The sequence below is a fragment of the Panthera onca genome, chromosome F2 (genome assembly GCF_046562875.1).
Source record: "Panthera onca isolate mPanOnc1 chromosome F2, mPanOnc1 haplotype 2, whole genome shotgun sequence".
Taxonomy (NCBI): Eukaryota; Metazoa; Chordata; class Mammalia; order Carnivora; family Felidae; genus Panthera; species Panthera onca.
The window spans coordinates 10,765,067-10,785,768 of record NC_138356.1 but is presented as its reverse complement, the minus strand read 5'-3'; the positions used below and the strand labels follow the sequence as shown (position 1 = coordinate 10,785,768).

The 20,702-nt window shown below is 41.9% G+C and overlaps 1 protein-coding gene across 2 annotated transcripts in view; it reads left to right on the top strand.

The window, feature by feature from the left end:
- Nucleotides 1–20,702, top strand: part of TOX (thymocyte selection associated high mobility group box) — a 307,387-nt gene that overhangs the window by 273,916 nt on the left and 12,769 nt on the right. For both annotated transcript variants that reach the window (XM_060610589.3, XM_060610588.3), the window contains one exon: nucleotides 10,326–10,406. In XM_060610589.3, the coding sequence (XP_060466572.1) occupies nucleotides 10,326–10,406 (81 nt within the window). The remainder of the gene's footprint in view (nucleotides 1–10,325; nucleotides 10,407–20,702) is intronic.

The following is a 20,702-nucleotide window of genomic DNA, read 5'->3' as shown; positions in this document are numbered from 1 at the left end:
CCCTTCCAGTTCTCCCAAAGCCTTCTTTTCTGTCAGTCAAAGCTACCTTTTATAGTCGGAAATATCCATATATTTTCTTATGTCCTTTCCAAGATTGCCAGCCCAGAGGTGATTTCACAGGAAGGCACAGGCCTACAGTGTGGGCCACCATCTTGCAAGACTCATCTTCCAGGACAGAAAACACCCCACTGCAACATTGTGCACTCATTTAAAACATCCATCTCACTATTGAGAGGGTGGTCGATGTATTCTGTGATTCTGCTGAACCCCTAATATAGTTGTTTGGGGGTTTTAGAGCTGATTTCTAGCCTATCACAGATAAATTCGCTCCCACCCTCCCAAAGCCGAGGTATGGTTCCCAGTTGATGTTGGACATTCACTGTCCAACGCCACTCAGTAGAGCGTTGCTGAACGAGGAACTAAGTGCACATGAGACCAGGAATCCCAACCCCATTCCTGCCTGGATTTTGTAACCATAATGCCTCCCAGCGCCATCCCTGATGCCACACAACGGGATGTACCCCTGTCTCTGCTCCGATCACCCCTGTGTGTATTCTTAGCTAGGTACCAGGCTCCAATACTATAAACTCTTTTGCTTGGTGAGATGAAATTTCCCAGAGGAGACATTCAGAAAGTGATTGCAGGAAGTCTCATTCATCAGAGGACACACGTGATTCCCTCCTGAAGACCCAGCCCTTCCTCTACCCAAGACTCAGCAACTAAGTTGGGGGGGGGGGGCGGGGGGTGGTGCTGTTCCAAGGCATGTATGTGCTTTTTTATTCCATCTGTGCATCACTCGTCTGACTCCTCTTATCTCCCTCCCTGACCCCAGATACTTTTTCCTAATTGTTTCCCACATTCACTAAAGGAACTCAAGAGCTCGTGTGATTTGAAGACCAGTGGTTTCAAAGGGGGAAGTGTACAAAGACCATCCCTAGCCCACGATTGGGCCTTCACGTTATCACCGTGAAAAGTCAATGCCTATACCCGTGTTTCCCGTGGAAAAGAATAATGCTCATGTGATGAAAATCGGGTCGTTCCTCAAGGCAGCAAATATAATGCTGCAGGTTGTTCCCACTAATTCTATTATAATAAGGCCGTTTATTTTTATTATAGCAAGAGGGGAACATTAAGATAATATTCCACATTCTTTTTGTGTGACCATATAAAGCATTCACAGGCCCAAAGAATATGAGCTTCTCTATTCTCAACTGTCATGTTAAAAAGGAAAATTACTCCCATTCAAATCGGGGCTGAGCCTTTCTTTTTTTTTAACGTTTATTTTTGAGACAGAGAGAGACAGAGCATGAATGGGGGAGGGTCAGAGAGAGGGAGACACAGAATCTGAAGGAGGCTCCAGGCTCTGAGCTGTCAGCACAGAGCCTGACGTGGGGCTTGAACTCACAAACTGTGAGATCATGACCTGAGCCAAAGTCAGCTGCTTAACCGACTGAGCCACCCAGGCGCCCCTAGGGGCTGAGCCTTTCTAATGTGGATAGACTCACAGCTCTGATGTAACATTTGAGGATTTATAATTGTATACGTGTGATGACACGTATACTTTTTCCGCTTTCTCTTTTGCGTTTTCTTTGCCATGTAATAAGTAACTTGTAATGAGTCCACCTTTAGGTTCTCTCTTAGCAGAAATATTCGGGGTTTGGGGGAAGAATTTGTTTTACAAATAAAGGCTGGGGGCGCCTGGGTGGCTTGGTCGGTTAAGCGGCCGACTTCGGCTCAGGTCACGATCTCGCGGTCCGTGAGTTCGAGCCCCGTGTCAGGCTCTGTGCTGACAGCTCAGAGCCTGGAGCCTGTTTCGGATTCTGTGTCTCCCTCTCTCTGACCCTCCCCCGTTCATGCTCTGTCTCTCTCTGTCTCAAAAATAAATAAACGTTAAAAAATTTTTTTTAAAAATAAATAAAAAGTAAAGGCTGAAATTACATAGTAGTTGGCCTGTATAACTCATTGGATATTTGAAAGCAATTTCATAATCAGAATCCAGGTGTTGAAAAGCTATGCCAAGATTGTTTTGGAAAATACCTTATTAAAAATACCCATCTTTTTATCTTATTAAAAAAAAAAGTTAAGGGGTGGCTGGGTGGCTCAGTCGGTAAAGCGTCTGACTTCAGCTCAGGTCATGATCTCACGGTTCGTGGGTTCAAGCCCCACATCAGGCTCTGTGCTGACAGCTCGGAGCCTGGAGCCTGCTTTGGATTCTGTGTCTCCCTCTCTCTCTACCCCTCCCCTGGTCTCTCTCTCTCTCTCTCTCTCTCTCTCTCTCTTTCTCTCTCTCTGCCTCACTCTCACTGTCTCTGTCTCTCTTGCTCTCAAAAATAAGCATTAAAAAAAATTTTAAGTTGATATTTAAGAAGTTGAGCACCATTACCAAATCAAGGTATGGGGAGCAGCGTGGGTCACTCAAATGGCTTGTCCCCAGGCTCTATGCTCCTTTGACTTAACAAGGGTTCAGCATAGCTTTTCCTCTCCTGGTAAAAGCTGATCTTGCTTACTAAAGATAGGGAGGCTGAAGAGTTTGCTACAAAGTATGGTTTGGTAAGGCCCAGTGGATGCAAGCCCATCCCAGGCACAAGCAGAGAGAGGGTCAAATGAATGATATCAGACACTGTGCTTACAAAAGGGAGCGTATTGCAGCAGCCGGGCCACTGCCCTGCTGCTATGTGGCAGCTTTTCTCCCCCACTTTGCAAGAATTGCCAGCAAAGCGAACATGCCTGCCTCGAATGCACATTTGGGCATTGAGAGAATTTCAGCGGCATCTCCCCAAGTGTTATTATGGTGTATTACCACCTGTTCTTTCCCTTTATGTTGACTCACTGTGCCAACATCACATAGTATCTCCGTTTCGAACTTAAATTAATTGTATTTTTACTCATTTAATATTCAAATTTGGGAGCACACACACTGCTATGTATTTTTAAAAGAATGTTGCTGGAGCAGATTAGAGGCAGACCATTAAACTTCAAAACTTAGGCGTGTTGCAAGAGCCCCACGTGATGCTATTGGCATTGTGTAGGCAGCTGGTTCGGGGAGGAAGCTAGGATTTCACGTGCCACAATTGTTCACAAATCCCGTTGTCATAATAGCCCACAATTATGAACAGCTACAGATATAAACACAAACTGTGGAAAAATGGACAAAATTATTGATGATTTATTAGGGGCTCAGAAAATTACAATATTTAAGGAAAAACAGCTATTAGTGAGATTACGATTGAATGTTTTCTTGACAGCCAGAGAGAACATGACTAATAGAGCCGCTGTATGTTTATGTCACATGCTTCCTCATTGTGGAGGGTGGGCGGGAATGAGAAAGCACAGCAGAAGGGCGGATCTTTATTTTCAGAATCCATGGTGAGTGAGCAACTATATGCACTTCGGTTTCTGTGAGGAATCTCTCAAAGAAGAAGAACCAAAAGGAAGCCGAAAGAAGTGACAAAAGTCCCCCGGGAACACAAAACCTCCCTTATGAATCATCCCCACCAACACCACTGAACACACGTCACGTATCCGAGATCTCTCCATTTTCATCCTTTGGAAGATGGTGCTGAACCCCGAATGGAAGCAGAATCGCGTTTGCGATGCCTACCAGAGGTTTTAAATGCTAATGAATCGTAAGACAATGGAGAGCCCATTTCGGAAGCATGCTAAGTTGTTCAGAAGGCACCAGATGGAGAAAGGGAAATAAAGCAGAAGTATTGCTGTGATGCTGGTCTTTGCTACTTATCTTCCACTGACTGGAACCTACGGAGGATGAAAAATAATAACTTAACAATATCACGCCCTGTATATTAGGCTCCTTGGAGTTTCAGCAGCCCTCAGCATCTTTTTTAGGAGGTCTCCGCTAAATTTCTTATCTGTCCCCGTGATTTCTGAATTCTCTGATTCCGGTCACCGCACTGTAAGATCTGGGTCCACAGTGACAACAGAGAACGAACCAAGCCCTACTAAATTAAGGAGTCTGTCCAGCGTTGAAGCAAGAGGGATTGGTCCGAGGAACGATAAAGGGTTCTCGGGTCCTTTTTAGCCACAGAAAGTCAGCTCTTAAGTGGAAAAGGAAAGTCACCTTAAATCAGAACCAGATGTAAATTACTAAATGAACCTCAAGTTCCTAATTGGAGACACAGGCGGGCCGTAATACATTTAGCAAATTACAAACAAAATGTTCTTGTTTACATTACATTAAATGGCTTTAAAGCTTCAGCCAGAGAGCTAAATAAACATGCTGTTATGCTAAAAATGGAGTGGAAGGCCTGTTCAGAGTTTGGTGTGTTCGGAGAAACCACAGCCCACGGTGCCCAGGGAGTATATTTTTGTAAACGTTGGTCCCGTCGTGCATGGAAGAGGAGAGTCGATTTACCTCCAGATCCAGAACCTAATGAGCAGATATCACTTGCAGGGAAACTGTTGGAATACTGTAACATATGCCTTCTTTCAGGATGCATAATTCATATCCAAGGATATTAGCCATAGCAGTTCAGCTCAATAGCAACACCTCATTATTTTATCCCTCAGTATTTATTCCTATGTTTGACGCCTCATGAAATTACTGTTAATGTGTTTATATAAGGGCAGATCTGACACGAGTGGCAAGAATGTAATTTCCTCCTCATTCTTTCCTGCTGCCGTGTCCTCTTCCCCTGGTAGAAGCGGCAAGTGTAAATAGTTAATTTGCTTCAATTATGAGCCTGTCCTGCTAAATTAGAAGCAGCAGGGATATGAAGAGCCAGAATTATACTTATGAGGCAGCTGACAAATCCTCTGAGCCCATGGAATCAAATCATTTACGCTGCCGGGGTTTTCTCCCCCTTATCTTGCAGTAAAATTTGGATTTTGCGTCAACACCACTTAAGGTTAACTAAAATCCTGTGGCACTGTAACATGCACACGTGTGTTTATCTCAGCCACTTCCTTATAAACGCTAATGCACTTGGCCTTTTTTTTTTTTCGACTAGGAGTACAAGATACGTGAAACAATTGTTCATTTATAAACTGTAGAATATAAGAACATTTTAATTCATGAGAATGTGACACTGAGCAATTAAAATTGTGAGATGAAATGATGAGCATGTTTTGCTTCTAAAATGCAGGTATATATATATATGTGTATGTGTGTGTATATATGTGTATACTCACATATAACTGTCGGTACATAACGGGATTATTGCATGCAGGCATGAACGTACGTAGTACAGATGTAGAAATATCCTTTGCTCATACACAGTGGAAACACATCGCACTTGAAAGTTTCCACGGCGCTGATGGAGAGAGAACTTGAGCAAAATACTCATTCGAGCTGGTTGTGCTTTATGTGTTATTGGTGAAAATACTTGAAGTGGTCGGGTGACATATCTGTGTATCAAATCCTCTGTTTCCACTGATGTGCATTTCAGTGTAGAAGATGTAATTCGGTACTTTATCACGAGCACTCATGCTGACACTCACAAAAGGAGAGATCAGGAACCAGAGGGTCTACACTCGGTCGCAAATGTTTCCTGGGCACATAGTAGATGTCCCAAGCAAGGCCCTGTGTCCCGGGGCTTCAGCTGTAGACAGTACAGTGGGGTGTCTGACTCATCGAGGGGAGTTCCCCGGCAGCTAGGAGGAGCCACTGAGGAAATAAAGGTGGATCTTTGATACTGGGTCAGTTTGGTTCACCTCATGGTTTTGCTAGATTTGTTGAAGGATATTGGGTAAAAGAACTATCCATTGCAGTCTGTTTTCTTATCTGCAAAATGAGAGTAGTAATACCACTGCAACCTTCTTGTCAAAAGAATTAAAGACTCTAAATTTACAGGCAGCCTGACCCACACACAAAATGCAGACAGTAGAGGCATGTTTTTAATGCCTTTTTTGATTCTGTAGCGTCTGTGCCTCACGTCACAGCCGGCACGTAGTAGGCACTCAACGAATCGTTAAGTGTAACTGAATGACATCCTACTTGCCCCAACCACCCTCATTTAGTAAATCAGCACGTATATTGTGTAGTCATTGTTTTCAGAAAAGAGCTTGCCTACCATTCTGTACACGTTGTTGTATCCATCCATTTAGATGGATCAGATGGTCAGCCAAAGAATTGATAGTAAGACTTTTGTCACGTTGTATGATGTTTTCGTTCCTTTGAATACTACTTTATAAATTTCTTTGAGTTCCGGAATGCTTAAGAAAACGCTGAGCAAGTGACACATGATGGAAATTTAACCACATGTAAGTACTAAGTTCTATATAAAATACAGATGCACTTGCTCTGTCTTAAATAATAACAGTATTGAAAGAAGCTGAAAACGTTAATTTCTAAAGGATACAACAGGGAATTGTGATTAAATTATTATTTCTTATACACAACTGTACTTCTAAGCATTTTCTATAAATATGGACTGGTAGTGGGGACAAAAAAGAAAAATAACCCTACATTTGAAGTCAACCAAAAAGAAAAATGCCTTTAGGGTTTTTTTTTTCTTTTTGTAGTGTTTGAATAGAATACAGAATTGGAAGAATTATACATTTTTCTCTTATTATTACTGTAAAGGCTTGGTTGAAATAAACTATGACTACGGAGATTAACTAAGGGCCAGAGCAGAAAAGAAGGAAGGAAGAAGGAATTAAACGGTATTTAGATTTTCCTTTTTTTCTATGAGTTAGATGGATTGTTTGGGAAAGGAACAGAAAGTAAAAAAGGAAAATGACAGACTATACTAGACTTTTTTCCTATTTGAGTTTATCATTTTCACTGATACTGAACTGCTGATTTTAATTAGGGATTAACAGCCTATAAAAACATGTATTGATGTTGGTATTTAGTGCATTTCAAAAATGAATCCGTGAATCACTAGATTATATGAACAGAGTTTGGATTCTCCAGAAATGCTATTTGACGTCTATCTACGTATGCTTTAGATTAGCCATCATTTATGTTTTAGTTTAACCACTAAGATGCAGTCCTTAGATAGGATATGGTAGCTCTCTTAGAATAACAAACCACAGCCTATAACTAAGTTAGGACAGGATGGATTCAAAAGTGTTTGGATGAGCTGGGGAAAATGATAAATGATGTATTATGATTTTTAAATCCTCATCTGGCCAACTTTGCACTTTATTTCAAACAGCTGTCGACCATTTGGAAGCCATTTTGTAGCTCACCCGAGTACTAATATTTACTGTGTGAACCACATATCTTTAAAATATTTGTCTTTCCCTGAGAGAAAGAGAGAGAGAAACTGTTTCTTTCCCAGACTTGACTTTGACATAAATCAGACCCATCTTCCTAGGTTAGATGGTTTGATCCCTGCAAGGCTTGTTCATTGCCAAGTGCAGTCAGCATCATCTTCGGTTTCTGCAAGTAGGAGACTTTCTGCATCCATGAATAGAGGCTTTGAAACATTTTTGAGGAACTTTTTACTGGGGAGTTTTAAGTAACTGTTCTAAAGTAAGAGTTTCCCACTTCACCTGTATGAGGAATTCTTACACAGTTTCATCATTCTCTCACACATCCAAGGCCTTTCTTCGGACGTATCCGTCAAATCTAGAATTCAGAAAGCATCCGTGTGCAAGTTTAGAAGGTAGCATCAGTAAGACATACAGGTTATATAATAATGGAGCCATTAGGTAGTTCTCAAAGGTGAAGGTTCTAAATTACTGTCAGGGAAACCACCTCAGATTTTAATTTCACTCTGGGCTACTCCCCTTTAACCGCAACTACAGAAAGAGACCTCTTGAAATGACCACCCTTTGAATCCTCCTTCTGAACATCTGCAGCTATGCAGGAAAGAGCAGACCCATCAATCCACGTAATATGACGTGATGAGTTTACTCTTTTCTAAAGTGCTATCTGGCCACCGTTGCGATGATCCCACATAGCCAATCATCAGTAGGCAATAGGGAGCCATTTCTAGAAAACAGGGCGCTCTGAATGCTAGTCAGGTATCCTGTAACAACATCGATCCCAGAGTGAAACCAGGGGGCACATATCCAGCCCAAAACATACCGAGTTAGCCACCTTTCTCCATTGGTTGTTAATCAACAAATTTCAGGAAAGTTAACACTTTGTGTGAGGTTGACTCCCGGGAGCCCAGCAAAGGGACGGCACTGGAGTAACACTGTTGCTGTTTCAGTAGAAACCAAACGCAAGAAAGATGATAGATGCTATAATCAGGCCTTCTGACAACACCATCGTATCTACTGCTGCTTAGAAAATGATGCTTCGGTCAACGCTATGGACCAAAGGATGTTGTATTCGCCTTTAGGAGCTCAGCGAATCCTCATTAGCTGACTGGGGGTCACTTGGAGGAGCGTGTTAATGAAAACATGATGGAAATGTTTTGGGTGTACAAGTGGATATTACCATCGAAGACATATTTACTAAATATTTGCTTCAGAGGCCTGAATAGCATCTCTGTCTATGTGGGGACAAAACCCTCTCAAAACAGCTTTAAGGTATTAAAAGCAAATGTAAACAGTGTCAGTTGAAGATCACGAATTATAAATCATGTCTTGGAGCAGAGGTTGAAGGGAAAACTATAAACAGAAATCTCTCAAGAAAAAAAATAAATCAATAAAAAGCAGGAGAGCTCTGTGTCTCTGACTGACGGTGGCTGAACCGAGACGTATAATATACACAGTGGCATTTGTTGCATGCCGGCATTTATTTGCTTTCACGTGCGAATTTTCAAAAGAGAATCTGAATTTGACTTCCAATAATTAGCTTAGTGAATTCCCAATACTCTTGTACTTGAACCAAGGAATTTATTGGCTTTTTACTAACAAACTTCTTTTACGTTTCTTTGGTTTTGTAGTTAGTAAAGATGGCACAAGGGTTATATGATGATATTGTATGGATTCATAATTGCCTTATCATGATTGCCTTTTATTATACCAAAATACAGAAGTCTAGGCTGCAGACCTCCCAACTAAAAAACAATTAGCACATTCATTTCATAGGGGCTTTTATAATTTTGTTGACAAGGTTAGTCATTTGTTTACCTTAAATGTTCTGCTTTAATTAATATATTCATGAGCAAATAATATTTCTCAGATCTTGAATTTCACAGTCAGGGACTGGGCTCGGCAAAGCACCTTTGGCATTAGAAACCATAAATTGACCTCCGCTGCCAACATGGGCAGGTATTTCATCTTTAGACATCATTTATATTTAACTACGCTGACTAATTCGAAAGCCACTTTTCAATCCTGATCTGTGTCGGTTTTTGAGCTCAGCATTACAAAATATTAGCCAAGCCTCATTCCCCGCTGTGAAATTCAAGACGTGGGAAATTTAAAATAGTTGTATGGATGAAAATACATTTCCATTTACACAGTAAATGGTGAAAAATATTTTATTCTTTAAGGCCGATTTCAAAAGGTTGCCAAAAACAGATTCTAAAGCCTTGAAAGAATCAACTTCATGGTAGCCGACAACCATGCGTGTTCACTTTGCTAGTCTTTCATTTTCGACTCTAATGACTCCTTTCTGTTTAACTTAGCGATGTGACCTTTAGCATACCAGCAAGTCATTTTTCAGTACTTTGGCTCAATTTGGGATGATTTTGCTTTTATTTTCAAGATGATTCCCTCTGAAAACTGAAAAGCTTCTGTAAAATGAAATGCATTTCAGAACATTTTTACCTTTTCACCGTGAGGGGTGCACAGATCCTTGTCATCCAGTGTCTTCGTTGGAAAGGGCAGGACCAGAGCAGGCTGCGCGGCATGGCATTGCCTGCCGTCCTCGGCCACTCGGGGTCCCCAGTCTACTCCCAAACGTGTCTTTGACTGCCGCAGCCGACTCCTGAGTCTTTGAAGATGGAACTTCAAGGCTCTAAATGTTAAAATAGTGATGAACCTGCAAACTTTGTAACTGTTCCTTTGATTTACTTTTTGAACAGCATCGGTCATCTTTGAAGTCCGTCCTTGTTTTTATATTTAGCATGGAACGTCTATACCAAGATTTTAATGCACTGTAGAATTATCTGCCCATTATACAAATATGAATGGCTTCTTCACTCGCTTGTGGTTTCCCTGGGAACCTTCATCAATAGCATCTTTCTAAGCCAACTACCTCCACTCTCAAAGTAACCCAGATAAATCCTTTCATACGCTTAATGTAAATGGAAAATTTTACTCTTAATCTTCTTCTCATCTAGCCTATTGCCATACTTCTTAGAAATCTGCTCCAGTAAGAAAACATAATCTTTGGGGAGACATATACGATTATATAATTGTGTGTATGTGTGTGCGTGCAATTATCATTCTGCATTGTAGTTCTCTGGAAACAAAAGCAGATGCACTTTCTAATTTAAGACTCTTTGTTGTTGTTACAGGTCTATAAAAAGAAAACCGAGGCTGCTAAGAAGGAGTACCTGAAGCAACTAGCAGCCTACAGAGCCAGCCTTGTATCCAAGGTAACACGCAATTGTGTGGTACTGTGATGGAGTGTGGCCATCTTACTGCAGCCTATGATGGTCATTTAAAAGCATAAAAGATCACTTTAGCATTTCTGCGCTATCGTCTTTGTGGAAAAAGAAAAAGTAAATCCTCAACAAAGCTATCTGTGGGGGAAGTATTTGTTCATACCTGAAGGAAGACCAGAGTGGCATCCTCTGGGCCTTTTGTGAGATATTGTCCACTTGCTGATCATTGGCTCTGTGCGTTAGTCACAGCACAGTCTTTTTTTTTTTTTTAAGTTTATTTATTTCCTTTGAGAGAGGGAGGGAGTGCGAGCTGGGGACGGGCAGAGAGAGGGAGAGGGAGAATCCCAAGCAGGCTCCGCGCTGTCAGCACAGAGCCCGATGTGGGGCCGGAACCCATGAATCGTGAGATCACGACCTGAGTGGAAATCAAGAGTCAGACGCTTAACCGACTGAGCCACCCAGGCGCCCCACAGCACACTCTTAATCCTGAGCCAACTTCCTATTTCTCCACATCCCCCCCTGAAATTGCCCTCTCCCCCACACCCCATCCCATTGGCCTTAGCCGAGGAGATGACAACTGACTTAAATGCTAGCCTCATCACAGTATCATTAGGACGTTAGCTTGCTAAATAAATACATAAATAAACCACAGCATTTCATTTGAAAATGAAAATGCCACTTAAAAAAATGTATACTTCAGAATATCTTAAATACTGGTCCTTTCTGTTATAAATACTCAAGGATTGAGTCTCTTTGGTCTCCGATTATCAAAGTTGTGTTTTGCCTCATAGACTTCTCAGGCAGGTCACCTCAGAGAGACGGGACTGAATCTGTAAGCACTGGACGGGATGTCATAGCAAGTCCAAATTTGACTATTACTTGGCTCAGTGTGGCTTGGGGCTCCGGCCTTCCTTCCATTCACCTACAAAAACTCTCTTTCATCCACAAATATCCACCCCCTTCCCACAGCTCTAAAGCAATTGTATGAATTAGTTTTTCATCAGGGAAAATATCTACTGAATACACTGATGCAGAAAACAAAAGAGAATGCAAAAAACAAATGCATAAGAAATTTCATTCCACTCTTGTTCTAAGGCAACTCTCTTTTTCACATTCTAAAGGTATGACATTGTGGGAAAACTCAACTATTTGGGGAGGGGGGGGTGCTTGGTTTTTGCTTTTTGGGTTTTTTTAATATAATTTATTGTCAAATTGGCTTCCATACAACACCCAGTGCTCATCCCAACAAGTGCCCTTCTCAATGCCCATCACCCATTTTCCCCTCTCCCCCACCCCCATCAACCCTCAATACAACCCTCAGTGTATTTAAGAGTCTCTTATGGTTTGCCTCCCTCCCTCTCTGTAACTTTTTTCCCCCTTCTCCTCCCCCCTGGTCTTCTGGTAAGTTTCTCAGGCTCCACACAGGAGTGAAAACATACGGTATCTGTCTTTCTCTGCCTGACTCATTTCACTTAGCATAATACCCTCCAGTTCCATCCATTGCTGCAAATGGCCAGATTTCATTCTTTCTCATTGCCAAGTAGTATTCCGTTGTGTATATAAACCACAATTTCTTTATGCATCAGTTGACGGACATTTAGGCTCTTTCCATAATTTGGCTATTGTTGAAAGTGCTGCTATAAACATTGGGGTACAAGTGCCCCTGTGCATCAGTACTCCTGTATCCCTTGGGTAAATTCCTAGCAGTGCTACTGCTGGGTCATAGGGTAGGTCTATTTTTAATTTTCTGAGGAACCTCCACACTGCTTTCCAGAGCGGCTGCACCAGTTTGCATGCCCACCAACAGTGCAAGAGGGTTCCCGTTTTTCCACATCCTCGCCAGCATCCATAGTCTCCTGATTTGTTCATTTTAGCCACTCTGACTGGCGTGAGGTGATATCTCAGTGTGGTTTTGATTTGTACTTCCCTAACGAGGAGTGACGTTGAGCATCATTTCATGTGTCTGTTGGCCATCTGGATGTCTTCTTTGGAAAAGTGAACTATTTGTTATTTAACCTTAAAATTTCCAGCTCTCCTGTACTCTCTCACTATGGATCTCATACTTCCTAGTTCATCTCACTCCTTTTGAAGATATTTATATTTTCTGCTGATTCCATCTCCCACTTCTGTATATTTATAGATTCACAGAATGTGCGTGAAATTATAGCCAAAAAATGAGGTACAAAATATTAGATCCAATAGCAAAAAAAGAGAAGTTACAAATTAGTGGATCCATCCAGCCATTGGATGAAATAGTCATGTTGATATTATTTAGATTAATATGCCCCGCACGTAAGAGGGACTTTGAAAAAAATGAATTCTCCTTATTTCACCTAAGTTAAGTTTCTTTTTGAGGATGTTAAGTAGAATTCTAGTCAGAGCATCTTACATAGGAGAAAATCAATACATAAAGTCTCAATCCCAATACAAAGCGCTCTGGTTAATGTTATGCAGATTGCCAGAATGCCATAATACTGACTAAGCCTTTACTTTCAAAACAAGTGTCCTCAGATTTGCTCATCACTGCAACTTTTCCTACTGTTCATTCTCAGAGCTGCAACCCTCAGTATACGGCAATTTATATAAACGCTGCGAATTGCCATTTCTACATTTAAAAAACCAAGCACTTTTTTTACAGCTTACTGTGACGTTTTTGTGTCTGTGTGTGTGTGTGTGTTTTCTCTTTGGCGGTAGGAATTTTGCTGGAACGGTTGAATGTCTGTTTATGTACAACTATCTATTGTGTGTATACAAATTGCAGCAAAATTACAAATACCCTCTCCAGGTTAGAAGGAATGGCTCTCTCATGTTACACGTGAGTGGATATTTGCAATGTAACCTTGCAGGCACGCATGGGAAATTTACCAACCTACCTTCCCATTGTACACAGACACGTAAAAAACCATTTCTTTTCCATTTTAAGTGGTGACGAGGAAAAATAATAGCCATTTGTATGCACATGTACACTTTTTCAGTGTTATAATTTTTTTACATATTATAAATTATTTCCCTGTTCTGAAAGATCTAAAGGTGCAATCATAAAATGCTACATGATAATAATAGTCACAATTCCAAGTAACCACAGTGCTCCAGCCGAGCTCTTTTTGTCCCCATTCCCTCATCCATGTATTCATTTGGCAAATTTCCCCGGGCATGTGGTCTGGGCCGAGCACCGTGCCAGGCTCTGAGGGCGCAGTGGAGAGTAGGCAGATATATCCCCTGAACTTAAGAAGCTTTTACCTTTTGTCCGGGAGACCAATAGCGAAAATGTAAACTAATAAATGACCAAGATCTTGGAGAATCTAAGCATTCGGAAGGAAATAAAGGAAGGGACTTGGTAGGGTGGTCTACAAAGCCCTCTTTGAAGAGGGAACCTTGCAGAGCTAAAGGAAGACCGGGACTTGCAAGACAGAGAGAGCCTGAGGGAAAGCCCACCAGGCCGCAGGACAGCAAGCCCAAAGCCTCCCGGGACAGAAATGTCTCTTTGAATTGGAGTCAGAGGTCAGCGTGACTGGAGCTGAATGAAGAGAGGAAGCACGGTTTGAGGTGAAGCCAGGAAGACAGACGGGGGCTGAATCACGGAGACCTTGCAGAACACTGAAAGGAGCTAGATTTTATTCTCAGTACAGAAGGAAGCCACCGAAGGGGCGTCAGTAGAGGACGGGCAATCAGATTTAGAGTTTTAAAACATCACTCTATGCGAACGTGTTCTCTCAACCCCCATACCTTATCCCTCAAAGGATGCTCGGCCGTAAACATTTCACTAAAGAGGAAAAGTGTCACGTAGGCAACAAGTTGCCCAAGCCCAGAGTTGACCTTTACCGTCCTCAATCCCTGCTCTGGGTCTAGCAGTATATGCTTGACCTGCTCCCTTAAACCACCTCCTTCCCCACGAGTCATGGCACAGCGTTGACCTCCTCACTTCTAACGTCATTGTTGTCAAAGACGAACTGCATCAACCACAGCATCGTGTTTATTGTCTATGTTCTCGTGGGCGAGTTTTATTAACCCCTCCCTAGCTACGCATTTTGGTATGTGTTCTCACTGCAATACATTCACTTCACCAGATAGGGTTTCGCTCCCCTCGACTGATAGCTCTTGCCCTTGCTACTTTGCAGCCAAAGTCAAAAGCCCACCCAGGGCTGCCCAAGACCTGCTCCACGTCAGGCACAAGCCTTGGTGCTGAGAGCAGAAAGATGAACACAGATCAAAGCGAAATATGTCACCGTACTTGAAAAGCTTGAAGACTGTATTCTAAAGTTGGCTGCTTCTTATGGAACATAATCAAAAATAGAAACAGCCCGTTAACGCTGGCTCCACCTATGAAAACGGAGTCCTAGGATGAGCAACGTTCCTCCCAATTACTATGTTCCAGCTTAAATATACTATATACCTTCTAATCCGGCATATTAATTATCGTGACTCTGGGCCTGAATAAAATTGACATCTACCAAAAATAAAAACACTCAGTCATAGTAAATAAATATTCTAGCCTTCATACTTCAGAATGATAACACGGACACATCGTCAGCAAGATACTGAATCTTTTCCAATCATAACACAAATACAAAAGGCATCTTGCTGTCGAGTAGCTTCTGTGTGTCACATAGGAGGCCAGGCATTTTCCAGGTGTTCCTACTCCTCCTTCTCCTAACAACCTACAAGATAATATTTAGCCCATTTTCTAGATGGTCTCTAGGCAGAGAGATTAAATGATCCGCCCACAGAGACGAGAGGCTGGCAGGGGCAGACCGTCCTCAATCGCTTCGCCGTCTCGTTCGAAGGCTTCTAGGCTTTTTCTATCCTGAGTGATTGTCAAATATCTGTGCCTCTAGAACTACAACCTCTTGTCATCCCCCAAGAAAACTGTATGCCAGCCCTTACGTAGTAGACAGCTGAGAGCAAAGCTACAATGACTTAACTGAGGTGGGGTGGTGGTTTAAAAGGCTGCCGACTCCCACCGCCCCCCCTAACCCACACCCCAGGGACTGGCCAGAGACCCTCAGGGGAATCTAGGGCCCACAGAGTGTTTGGGAAGCTTCGCTCCATATCAGGCTTTTCCAGCTGTCCCTTCACTTGCTTCACCTGGTCCCATGGACAGGTGACGGACCCAGCCGGGGGCGACTCTGCCGTGCAAGAACCCTGGGATCGAAGGCGTGAACGGGAGCACAGAGTGTTGCAAAAACGACACCGGTCAGACCCTGGAATAACTTATGCCATTTTGGGCTCTATAATTTAAAGGAGGGGAAACTGAAGACATTTCAGATGAAAAAGTCATAAACGTGACTGAAAGGTAAAGGGGCAGAAGGCAGTAGCTGAGAAGAGAGCATTGGAAATTCCTAAGCCTGAGAAACAAAGACGCAGGCCTGTCCAAGCCCGTGACGGGCTTTAGACCCAGGACTCTGATTACCTGTGCCCCCGTTTTCTGTGACTCTAGAACGGGAGACAGACAGCGTTTCAGACTGGAGGAATTCGATCTGAGCAAGGCCTTACTAAACTCGAACGGGCTGGGCACATAATTTCTTTTAAAGGCAGGAAGCAAAGGTTTATAAATGAGGATGGGAGAAGAGGTCTAAGGCATGGGGCATCACGGAAAATCTATTCAGGGTTCTTTTAAGTGCCTCCAGCCTCACACTGAGAGAGAGGGCGGTCCTCAGAGGGCAGCGAAGTCCCCAAGGCCTGGGCGCAAGTAGGTGTGGGTTCAGATTCCAGGCTTCCCACTTCTGACTTGCGATCTTCATGCACGTTGCTCGGCTACTTCTCAATTTACTCACCTGCTAAGCGGAGAAGACAGACAGCAGGACCTACATCACAGGGCTTCCCTGTTTATATAGAAACACTGTATAAATGCCATGATTCAGGAGCCTGAACACAAGAAGCACTGAATAAATACCAGCCTTTTATTGTTATTATTATTATTATTATTGTCAATTTTATTTTCCATGTATTGGTAGGTGTGCAGAGTTTGTGTGTGATAGAAAATTCAGCTGCGTCAGATTTTCAATTTGTCTGCAAGGCTGCTTTGACATAAAGGAATTTTAATTTTTTTTTTTTTTTTTTTTTTTTTTTTTTTGAGAGAGAGAGAGAAAAAGGCAGAGTGCGCTTGGGGAGGGCAGAGAGAAAGGGAGACACAGAATCTGAAATAGGCTCGAGGCTCTGAGCTGTCAGCACAGAGCCTGACGCGGGCCTTGAACTCATAAGCTGTGAGATTATGACCCGAGCTGAAGTCGGACGCTTAGCTGACTGAGTCGCCCAGGCGCCCCTACATAAGGGAATTTTAAAAGTGACCTTAAAATAAGAAAAATTTGCTTCATGGAGACATCCTTTTATAAATATAAGAAATGATGGAGATATTTTAAAAGCCCATCTACCCAGCTTTCCTAATTGAAATGGTCTTTATGAGCTGTTAGTCAGGGGAGACTAATAGTTTGACGAGCAATAATATATACGATTATGAAGGCTAGAGCTCCCTGGTTTGAACATGCCATTTAAGGTCATTTTGAGTTGGGCCATTAAGTAAAGCTTAAGGGTATATAGATTTTCCATAGACTTGGGAATTCCTAGACCTGGGTCTAAATTATTATGTTGAAAATAATGTCTAACTTTAAAGCAATGGAACTAGTTTCATTTTACCACCTAGACCAGAATTTATATTCCCAAAATGAGTGTTGCATTCAAAGTAGTCACTCTGGGAGGCTACAAACTTCTTTTATTATTGCTCCCAGAATTCAAAAGATTTTTGAAACTGGTCTTTCAGAACTGCAGTCAAGAAAAGTGTATGAGCCACGTTAGAAAATCAATCTTGTTACATTGTTTTCACACCTCATTCTTTTCCCCAAACATCACCCAGATCTAACCCACAGACTTGGCTTCAAGTGACGATTAGCTGTTTCCAAAAATCAAATTCCCCATCAAAAGACAAAGAGTTGTCTGAGGATATGTAAAACAGGGTCCCACTGGCTCTGAAGAGAATTCCAGTAGGGAAATTCCCAAATATTCCAAGTAAGAGCAGCATTGTTTGGGATATGCATACAGCTTCTTAGAAATGCCAGCCTGGAAGGAGACAACATTTGAATGAATGTGTTCTCTGGTATGTTAAATAACAGTAATCTGAGTCATGACTTTAAGGCCACACATCAGATAGGAGATTTCGTTTCTACCTTGTACAGCGGGCAATGGAAGCTTTTTATAAAAATATAGAGTGGAGGACAACATTGAATCAAATTAGGACAGTTCTCTGTTGCCATGACCAATAATAGTAAAGAGCCACAACACTCAGTTCAACAGAAGGGTAATAAATTCACAAGGAATGATTTCTTTTGTTTGAAATAACTTCTAGAATTCATGCCATGGAGAGCTATTGAGACAAACGCTGGGTCTGAGTTTGACAATGGGATGGATTATTTTATGACTGTTAACATAAAATTTGCAGCTCTGTAAGCCCAGATCGTGATTTAAAGATAATAAAATCTCATGCTTCAGGGTGTAAGTTAATCACCTGCAAGGACCAGGAAGAATTTTCCTTTCAAAAGTAACAATGCACAATTGAGTAGGTGCATAAATCCTGTTTAATTTCCAGTGCATCAAGTATTGGTCAGTGCTGAAAACAAGAATCAAATTAGATGGACTATTAATCTGATTTGGTTCAACAACTCCTATATTGTTGCTTCCACTGAGTTTTATGTCTTGTGTTTATACTTTGCTATTTTAAATAACAATTGCTTTGTCAGTTTCTCGTTTCTATAACACTTATCATCCCAGAATGGGGGCATTTATACACTGTGCAGTATTATCTACTTTGTACAAAATAAATGAAATTGAAACTATCTCAGGAATCAACAACGTGGTTAATAAGAAGTATCTTAAAGTTTATAGAGTTGTATCCCTTGTGGAAGATTCTACTGAGAAGACCCAAAAGGTCTCTGTTCACACACACACACACACACACACACACACACACACACACACACTCATTTTGCTGATGGAAAACATCTTTCAGAATCAGTGGTCTAAAATCAAAGAAGGAATAGAACTTACTCAGAAATTAAGAGCAAAAACATGTTCCTCTCATGAAAGTGTCAGATTTAAGGGTTGATTTTCAGTTGTGTATACAATGGTAAAATCACATTTGCCAGGTGACCTACCCAAACCACCTACCGCTAAAGAAAAGTGGTTAGTGTGTTTGAAAACGGAAGCAAATTTAAGTTATTTAGTTTGTATGGGAAAACAGTTCGGATTTATGAATGGTAGGTATAGAGCCCTTTATAAACAATCTAACTGATTTGCAAAATTGTAGCCTTGCTCTCTCAGTTTAATTAGAAGAAAATGACAGAGTAGATTCAATTTATGATTTCTTCGTCTTCCCATTTAATCAGATTATGAATTCATGGCACTTGGCTATGGGAAACGAACTTATTCTACCACCTATCTTCCAAAGCAGTAAAAGAGCTCTGTAATTAATAGACACTTTGTTGTATTCGTCTGAATAACAGTTAATCAGAAGTAAAGGGGCCCCTGGGTGGCTCAGTCGGTTGAGCGTCCAACTTCAGCTCAAGTCACGATCTTGTGGTTCGTGAGTTCAAGCCCCACGTCGGGGCTCTGTGCTGACAGCTCAGAGCCTGGAGCCTCCTTCGCGTTCTGTGTCTCCATCTCTCTCTGCCCCTACCCTGCTCTCTCTCTCTCTCTCTCTCTCTCAAAATGAATAAACTTAAAAAAAATTTAAGGGCAGGGTACATAACCAAAGGACAGAGGGTTATAATTTCTCGTCACTTCAAGAAGGGTATGGTTCAGGCTGACAGCAGAGAAGAGAGCGGAAAAGACCGATCTGATCTTCTGGGGGTCAGAGATGCTTTTCTTGATGATGCAAGACATTGTCCTAGAGAGGGAATACAGGCAGAGAGCCTCTACTGGAGCGCCTATCATGCATAGGCACGTAGCTACACATCAGACACTAGACACATTATCTATCTTCTCACGTTCGACAATTCAGAAAGCAGAGGCAAAACATAGAGAACTGCTCAAAATTCTTCCTCCCTTCATATTAAAAATTACGTTTCAAGTGTTGCCTGGCTCATCCTTTTGGGGAACCTGTCTCGTTTGTTTGCCCAGAGAGAGAGTCCTTCTAGGGATGAAAAGCACTATTTCAAAGTAGGTTTAGCATTGCTGATCTTTACATGCCTTAGTGTGGAGAAGATAAATGACAAATAAATGGCTGGGGAGACAAAATGTTGTGTTTAATTACCATGAGAAGCCAGTCTTCACGAGGTTGGCAAAAAGTGTCTCCAATTAGGTTGGACTCTATGTACCGAGGGCTGTAGATCGTCCTCTCTGAATCTGTCTTTCTGTCATCTCTCTAGATGGTGGACCACATGCTGTTATTCGAAAGGCTGAGGGGCAGCGCCTGTGTGGCTCAGTCCGTTAAGTCTCCGACTCTTGATTTCAGTTCAGGTCATGATCTCACGGTTTGCGGGATCCACCCGCGTTGGGCTTGCGCCGACAGCGCAGAGCCTGCTTGGGATTCTCTCTCTCCCTCTGTCTCTGCCCCTAGCCAACCCCCCACCAAATAAATAAATAAACTTTTTAAGGGAAGGTGCAATTCAGGAGAATTTGGTTCATTGTTTATTTTGCTTTTCCTATTGAAGAAAACCAGTACATTCCGTAGCTCTTCTGGGCTGTAATTAGAAAGCTACCAGCTTTCTAATTTATTCTAGAAATTGTGTCACTATCCTTAACCTAGAACGTGAAACTCACCATGCACATCGTGTTCCAGGAAACATGAAACTATGGGTTAGTGTAATATAATATACCAGGATTATGTAATTCAAGTAAGCGTTTTGAGGCAACAAAAATTAGTTTAAATTTCAGGCAAGAAGTGACTATTTAAATTGAAATGTAGTTCTATTTGCCATTTTAAATATGTATGTGTAATTTATTCGTTCCTCTGAACCAGTGTTTTCCATTGAAGACTATTCTCATGAAATGACCCACTGAGAAAAGAAGGTTTCTGTGGCTCTCAGTTGGAGATTCACAACATACATTAGCATTCTGAAGGCCCTGAGAAGGCACGCACTCGTTCCCTTATTGATCATGGAAACTTGTCTGTTTTTTTTTGTTGTTGTTGTTGTTTTGTTTTAAGTTTTGAGAGAGACAGAGACAGTGCAAGTGGGGGAGGGGTAGAGAGAGAGGGAGAGAGAGAATCCCAAGCAGCTCGGCATCTTCTGTGCAGAGCCGGACTCTGGGCTCGAACCCACGAACCGTGAAATCAGGACCCGAGCCGAAACCGAGAGT